The sequence below is a fragment of the Myotis daubentonii genome, chromosome 15, assembly GCF_963259705.1.
Source record: "Myotis daubentonii chromosome 15, mMyoDau2.1, whole genome shotgun sequence".
Classification (NCBI taxonomy): Eukaryota; Metazoa; Chordata; class Mammalia; order Chiroptera; family Vespertilionidae; genus Myotis; species Myotis daubentonii.
The window spans coordinates 56,479,825-56,488,011 of NC_081854.1; the positions used below are offsets into that span (position 1 = coordinate 56,479,825).

General features: G+C 60.3%; 1 protein-coding gene across 1 annotated transcript in view; it reads right to left on the reverse strand.

The window, feature by feature from the left end:
- The window catches only part of NOD2 (nucleotide binding oligomerization domain containing 2), a 24,319-nt gene extending 19,511 nt beyond the window's left edge, over positions 1-4,808 (reverse strand). The window contains 3 exon segments of the mRNA XM_059668076.1: positions 1,115-1,297; positions 1,299-1,582; positions 4,566-4,808. Of these exon segments, the coding sequence (XP_059524059.1) occupies positions 1,115-1,297; positions 1,299-1,582; positions 4,566-4,572 (474 nt within the window). The 5' untranslated portion in view covers positions 4,573-4,808.
- Positions 4,809-8,187: the final 3,379 nt, after the last annotated feature.

The window sequence follows — 8,187 nt, forward strand, 5'->3', positions numbered from 1 at the left end:
CCGAAGGGCCCTTACGGCTCCCAGAGAAGGTGAAGCCAGACCCTGTCCCCGAGACCCTGAGCTCCCCCCAACCCCCGCTCCTGGGAGCCTCATCCCCAAAGGAAAGGCAGCACTGCCCTTCCCTCCCACAACTGTATGTGTGCTCGCGACTCTGTTTTTCAAAACGAAAGGATAGGGCCGTGGTCGGCAAACTGCGGCTCGCGAGCCACATGCGGCTCTTTGGCCCTTGAGTGTGGCTCTTCCACAAAATACCATGTGCGGGCGCACGTACAGTGCGATTGAAACTTCGTGGCCCATGCGCAGAAGTCGGTTTTCGGCCTGGGCGAGTCTATTTTGAAGAAGCACTGTTGATATTTGGCTCTGTTGAGTCATGAGTTCGCCAACCACCGGGATAGGGTGTCGGGGCCTGGTTTTGTCAGGCACTAAAACCATAGTGAAAGCAAAGCAATGACTCACACAGAGTCCGGCCTGCGGTTGCCGCCAGCAGCTGTCACTGAGGACGGGCACAGGTCCTCGTAACACCCTACTTCCGCCCCGGGGTGATGGGAACACCTATGTTCATACCGTCACATATGAAATCATGCAGCACAATCCCATATCAGAAACCCTAGGTGGCATTTAATCCATATCGGGACTTAGTGTGCTTATATGCATCATTAAATACAGATTTAATTTAACGAATTGTTATAATCTGTTGAGCTGTTCACTGAAAACAGACAGCCATAGCCCAGCCGGTGTGGCTCAGTGGTTGAGCATCAACCTACGAGCCAAGAGGTCACAGTTTCAATTGCCCTTCAGGGCACAGGCCCAGGAGGAGGTCTCAGTCCCCAGTCGGGGGAGCGCAGGAGGCAGCCGATCCATGATTCTCTCTCATCATTGATGTTTCTGTTTCTCTCTCTCTCTTTTTCTCTCTCTCTCCCTTCCTCTCCAAAGTCAATAAAAACATATATATATATATTTTAATGCAACAACTTCTCCCCGCCTGGGCCCCTCCTCAGGGGCCCCCCTGGCCCACGGCTCCCCCTGGGACTGGCTGCACGGAGACCAGCGAGTCTGGTGACGGAGCAGGCCCTGTTCCTGAGAATGCTGACGGCGCAAGAAGCAGGCGCCTTACCCGCTGGGATGACGTGAAGATGGGCAGCCTGACTTCATCACACTCGTACGGGCTGAGGAAGCCCCGCGCCTGCGCCAGGTCCAGCAGGCCCTCCACGTGGCTGTAGAGTCTCCGGACGATGGCTGGCCGGTGGCACTGCAGGTCCCGGGGCCGGTGGGGGGAGTGGGGGTCCCAGTGGCCTCGCGGCGCGGGGGGACTGGCCGTCGGCCTGCGCCTCCTGCACCGCCGCCAGGAGCTGCTCGCAGCCCCAAGCACCCTTATTCCACACGGTGTCCAGGAGGCGCCTGGCCAAGTGGGAGAGGGGCTGGCCCAGGACGTGCAGGCCCTCATATTCCTCCCAAGACAGCACGTCCCAGGAGAGCAGCCAGTCCAGGACGCTCTCGAAGGCCTCCAGGGACCCCGAGCCCAGCAGCTCCACCAGCCGGCTCCTCTGGGCTTGGAAAGCTTCCTGCGTGCACATGTCATGGCCTGCGGAGGAGAGGCGGTCAGCAGGCAGGCGTGCGGGACAGGGGCCAGGGGAGGGGCCGGCCAGCCCACCCGAGGCCAAGCCCGCCATGGTTCTGGCCTCGGACATTCCCCAATCCAGTTCCCATTGCACAGATGCACAAACTGAGGCCCAACGAAGGCAAGAAAGGACTGGCAGAGGGTTTGAAGTGGGTGGGAGTTCCATCGAGCTCCCCTATCCATGCTTCATCTGAGCCAATAGGAAGAGCAATGGCCCCGAAGGGATCCAGAAATTAATTCTCTCTGCGGTGGCGACAGAGGGCTCCCCCATACTGGCTGGGTTCTGGCCACAGCAGCTCCCCCTTCAATAACGGCTGACGTTCATTAAGCACCTACTATGCACCAGGCACCATTGTAGGCAGTTTCCTGCGGGAATTCATTTACCCCTTCCGTCCGCTCTGAAGTCGATGCTATGGTCACCCCCATTTGACAGATGGCAAAACTAAGGCACAGAGAGGCTGGGTGGCCTGCACAAGGGTTCCAGAAGCATGCCTTTAATTCCCTTAGAGTTGGGGTCCCCCCCACCACCCCACGCCTGTGCAGGGAACCCTCTGCTCCCCCAAGAGGCAGAGCCAGAACACTGCTGTAAAGAGCCGAAACCCAGCGAAGCAAAAGTCACGGTGCAGACTAAGTGGTGTCAAAGCTCATGGGTGCACTGATCCCTCGCCCCCTGCCCCAGGGCCTCGCCGCCCTCAGCTCCGAGCATTGTGTGCCCGTCACCCCTCTGTCCACGGCCTGCTCTGGGCTCAGAGCAAGATGGTCATGAATCAAAATCCCACACGGGGAGGGGCAAGCCTGGGACCGTCTGTGCCCGCCGGCACACGCCCGCCACGGTGAGGGGGTGGAGCAGCCTCCAACCAGAAGCCTGTGCCCGAGGGGTGAGGAGACCCAGGCACATGAGAGAGGCAACTGATCCATGTGTCTCTCACATTGCTGTCTCTCTTTCTCTCTCTCTGTCTAACCCCATCCCTTTCACTCTCTAAAAAAGTCAATGGAAAAATATTTTACAAAAAGCTGAGCAGGTGTGGGTAGAGGCAGGGCCCAGCAGCTCGGGCCGGCCTCGAGCAGGAACAGCCCGGCCAGGTGACACAGGACCGTCAGGTCGAGAGCTGCCGGGGGAAACCCCAAACGGATGGGCCGGAAGCCAGTGTCGGCCAGCCAGTTGGGCAGAACGAGGTGATGCTGGGCAGTCCTGGCAGAAAGCCTTGTGCAGCCACGTGACCCGCACTGACAAACCCCAGGGGAACCGAGACACACCCACGGGCGTGCTCACCCACCAGGGGACAGACAGGCAGGGCCCTTCCTGAGGACAGAGTCTGGGGCAGCTGATGGATGCCTGAGCCACACGCGCCCAACTAGGGATATCAGGACTCTGTGCATACCGGGGAGGGGGGGGGAGGGCAGGGCAAGGCCATCGCATTTGTCACTCTGCCCTCCTACCAGCAGCTGGGAAGTCCCATCTCCGCCCAGGCCCTGTTCCAGAAACATCCGAGCAGGGAGATTCCCCAAGGACCGTCTGCCAGCAGGCTTGCTGTTTCGTCTCAAACATCCAGGAGGGAGGACCTGGCCTTGTTGCTGTCCTCACTGAGCAGCTCAGGAAGCTCCTCGTTATGTCTAGCTTAAGTTTCCCCCGCTCCACTGTCAATTGGGAGACAATAAAAAACAAAAAACCACAACAGATCTCCGCCCATCACCTATTTGATAAAAACTGTCCCTAAAATCCTGCCTCCTGCCCTGTTATCACCTGCTCGGGCTTCCCCGCTTCAGGCTAAATACAGCTGTGCGTCGTCACTGCCTTTTCTTCTCCGCCTCAGTTCCTACCCCTTTGGAGTTGTCATAGTTTTTCCTCGAGGAAGGTGAGGCCCGGCCATCCAGAGGAAAGCGCATTTCCACGCTGAAACGTGGAAAAGGGGCAGGCCCTCCCTAATCCCCAAACCCAGGCCCAGGCCCTGCGCCTCCCTCCTTCCTGAGACCACAGCCAGCCTGGGTCCCCGGGGCCTCGGCCGCTGATCTGCTTCAGTGATGAAATCCCAGCCGCTGGGCCCTCAGGAACAGGAGAGGGCGGCTGTCCTGGACCTCAGCTGGGGCCCCGCCTCCCTCCCTCCTGCAGCCACCGCCCCTCCTGGTCCCCTTTACCTGCTTCTCTGGGGGGGGGGGGGCGTGCAAACAGACCCTAACTTCACCCCTTCTGGGCCCAGTCCTATCTCTCGGGCCCTTTCACAGCAGGACCCCTTGTCTGCTGTCCCGACTGACCACTCCAGCCCTTCCAATCGGGTCTCCCCTACCCCCCAAAACTGCTTTTGTCCTGGTCACCCCAACCTCAGAGTGAGCCCCGCATTGCTTGGTCCTCAGCCCTCATCCCGCTCCATAGGCCAAAGGCATGTGTCCTCATGGCTCCCCCCTCCCCCTGGAAGCCCCTGCCTCCTGGCCTCCACGGCGCCCCAACGCTCTGAATTTCCTCCCTGGGCGCTCTTTCTGCCCCCTTGGCGGGGTCCTGTGCGGGGAGCCCCCGAGCTCCCTGGTAGGACCTTTTCCCCTCTTCCCCACCCCCTCACCCCCAACTCCCATCACTCTCTCCCTAAGGGGCCGCCACTGCTCTCGCTGCTTTAAACACCAGCAGCAGCGAGGATCGTCCGGGCACTCACCACTCACAGGCAGGCGTGGAACAGATGGGGAAACTGAGGCGGGCAGAGAGGAGCGAGGAGCCCCCGCTGGGACCTGAAGCCTGGCCTCCTCAGGCCCAGGGCGCCCAAGCCTGAGGACTTCGCATCCCAGGGGCTCCCCCCCCCCCGACACACACACACACACACACACAGACCCCGCCCCCAGATCACCGGCTCTCGGGTGCCCAGAAGTTCTACCCGTGTCCCCAAGCCCCCTCTTCTCTTGGAGTCACAGTCCGCCAGGGGGCTCCCCAACCTCCGGATGCCCCTTTCCAGCTACCTACCTTCCATTCAGATCCCGGGACCCCCCAGGGAAACCGAGGCAGCCCTTCCTCAGCCCCGCGGCGGCCAGAAGGGCTCAGGAGCCGGTGTCTGAGTCCTGCGGGCGAGACCCTCAGCGCCCGCCCTCTCCCGGCGCCAGGCCGTGGAGCACGCAGTTCGGGGAGGGGGGTAGCCCCGATTCCTCCTCTAATTGGTTGGGGCCACGTCTGGAGGATCCCAAGGCTCCGGCACTCAGCCCAACCCACGTCGGGCCCGCCACGCCCCCTGCCCCCGCTCGCCACGCCTACCCGGCGCCGACCACGCCCCTCCTGCTCACTGACCACGCCCCTTCCTGCGCTCGCCACGCCCACCCGGTGCCGACCACGCCCCTTCTGTCCAGCGCCTCCACCCCCGCTGCGCCCGCCTCCCCAGCTCTGCTGAGTCTTGCCGGCTGCCTGCAGGGCTGGGCCACCTGGCTGCGTGGCCCTGGCCTGTGTGTCCCCCTTTCTGGGCCACCTTTCAACTGGAGGGAACCAGAGCGTCTCCCAGGACAAGCCCCCCTCCGCCCGCTCTCTCTCTCTCTCTCTCTCTCTCTCTCTCTCTCTCACACACACACCACACACACACACACACACACCCCTGTGAAACAGAAGCCAGGAAAGCTCTGGGTGACAGAATACAGCGCCCTCGGAGGGGTCAGCCAGCCTTGGTATAGTGAAGGCGGGGAACAGCGCTTTGGGGAGTGCGGTGGGTTCCATGGCAGGTGCGCCCTCTTTTCTCGTGTTTCTTTCTGTCCCGCTGTGTGCGTGGAGGCGAGGGTCCCGGGGCGGTACCGACGGGGCTCCCACACCTGACACTGACCAGGACATCCTACTGTCCCCAGCCAGCGCCACCGGTTTTCCAGTCCAGGCGTGAATATAAGCGTTCCTCTTAAAATACTTGTGTTTAGAGACGTTAAGATCTAAAGTCAATTGAAAGAAAAAAAAAAACTGACATTCACATAGTTATTATGGGCTGGGCTTCACACACACCAACTCAGTTAATCCCATCTCCGGGGCATTGGCTCTCATTACCCCTAACTTATCGATGAAGAAACAGAGGCACCGAAAAATGAATTAACCTACCCAAGTAGTGACAGCAGAGCTGGGATTTGTCCCCAGGCACCTGGCGCCAAAGTTCAGGCTCTAATCAACACACACACACACACACACACACACACACACACACACACACACTGCCTCCCGGTGAATTCCTCTCAGGTAGCACTCAGTAGGTTGGGGTTGGGAAATGCTGCATTAGAAGGACTGGAACTACCCCAGCGACAAGCTAGACGCCTCCTAAATGCCCCACAATAGGAAATCGCTTAAGAAAACTGACAGGGGCCCGGCCAGCGTGGCTCAGTGGTTGAGCATCGTCCTATGAACCAGGAGGTTCCGGTTCGATTCCCTGTCAGGACACACGCCTGGGTTGCCGGCTCCATCCCCAGTAGGGGGAGTGCAGGAGACAGCCAATGCATGATTCTCTCATCGCTGATGTTTCTATCTCTCTCTCCCTCTCCCTTCCTCTCTGACATCAATAAAAATATATTGGGGGGGGGGGAGAAAACTGAGAGAGCAACTGGAAAACTTTGCCAACTCATCTTGCATCCCCCACAGCCCACCTGGGAGGAACTTTTCCAGCTTGACCTGCAAAATACACCCAGAACGCAGCCACTTCTTGCCAGACCTCCATGCCCACCGGGGTCCCAAGCCCTGGCATCTCTTACCTGGGCGACAGCAGGGGGTCCTAGCCATTGGCCAGGCTTCCAACAGCAGCAATGCGAACCTGTTTAAAAATAACAGTCTGGGTATGCGTCGCTCCTCTGCGTCAATCCCTCCAGGGTCTCCCCTTTCAGAGCAAAGGCCAAGGAGGGGCTTTAGGATGGCCGTTTGCACCCCGCGCCCTCGGGGAGCCCCCTCCTCACGCTCACCCTCATTCACTCTGTGCCACCACACTGGCCGCCTGCTGCTCCTGGGCTGTGCCAGATGCGCCACCACCGCTGGCCTTTGCACCCGCTGTTCTCTGCCTGGAATGCTCTTCCTCTAGACTCCTACATGGCTCCCTCTCTCCCTGGCTGATTGTGCGTTTTTCTCCATAGCGGGTATCTGCTCACCGCACGCTATGGACTTTCCTATTTGCTGTCTTGGGTGTCAGTCTCTCACCCATATAGGCATGGTATCCTTTTGAGTTCGTGTTTTCATTTTCTTTGGACAAATACCTGGGTGGGGAACTGCTGGGTCAGATGGTGGGAAAACCACTAGGATTTTTCAAAGGCTTAGGTGTGCGTGCCCAGTGAGGAGACATAAAGTTGACATGACTACCCACACCTCGCTGGCTTGGGTTTTCAATGCCAGGCCTGTGGAGGTGCAGCTGTCAGTGATCAATTCTTGTTGCATTTACCCCCCCCCAAAAAAAGTGTGTGAGTGTTTGGGTTCCCAACTGTGAGATGCCTGGGGGGTGGGGAGTGGCAGTGTACCGTTTCCCGTTGCGCAAGGAGGATCCTCAATTACCTCATGTTGCAATTCAGGAAGCTGACACACAGAGAGGGGCGGCGGCTCCCCCCCCCCCTGCCCCCGGGCACCCAGTGAGTCAGGGCTGAGCTGGAGCCCAGCCCCGATCGCCACCCTCTGCGTCACCCACCCATGCATTCATTCATTCATTCATTCATTCATTTGCGTAAGTTCTCATTCCTTCATGCTCACAGCAACTACCCAGCACCCACAGCACCATGGCAGGTACTGCTGTAGGGACAGACCGCCAACACGGAGCCCCGCCTTCCGGGTGTGGGAGACCAGCAATGAAAAAGCGAACACATAAGCAAACAATGCAGGTCTGGACAGAGGGGCCAGGGAGGCCGCCAAGGGCGAGACAACCACGATGCACGCTGAAAATGAGAGCGAGGCGCGGAGGAAGTGAGAGGGCATCGCGGCTGCAGGAGGTGCCAGGGACGGGCTGGGCGTGTCTGAGGCCAGAAGGCAGTTCCCACACTGCTGAGTGTAAGTGATGCTCGCAGGGGGACCACAGGCAGTGTGGGGGGCGGGGGGGAGGGAGCCAGGCGCAGGTGGGGCCTGGATTACCCCGGATGCCGGGGGAAGCCGCGAGGGCCCAGGCAGTTTGAATTCTAGAAGAGCCGCCTGGACTCCGAGATGCCGGCCTTCCGTTCCCTGACGCCCCGGGACCCCTCGGTGCCCCTCCTCACCACCTGGCCCCAGCACTCCAGGGGGGCCCACCCAGTCCTTCCCACCTCAGGACAATGGGGCCTGCCTGCCTAGACATGTGGAGCTCCTCACCCCCATCCCTGCTGCCAAGAAGGCAGCTCCTGGCGGTCACCTGGGCCAGCTGGGCTCCTCCTGCCCGCCCAGACCCCTGCGTCCGGGTTCCACAGAGCGCCTCCTGCCCTCTCAGAGGAAGCAGTGACTTCCATGCTCTGCCGGGGCTGCTGGCTGTGGGTGCGAGGCTCGCAGGATGGCAGGGAAGGGCTGTCTGTCTACCTGGCATCTCGCAGGTTCAGTCCAGGTGGAGGGCAGGTGGGGGGACTGGGGAGCTGCAGGGCAGGGCCGAGGAGGGAGGGGAGAGTGAGCTGGCCTCACTCCACACCGACTCCGG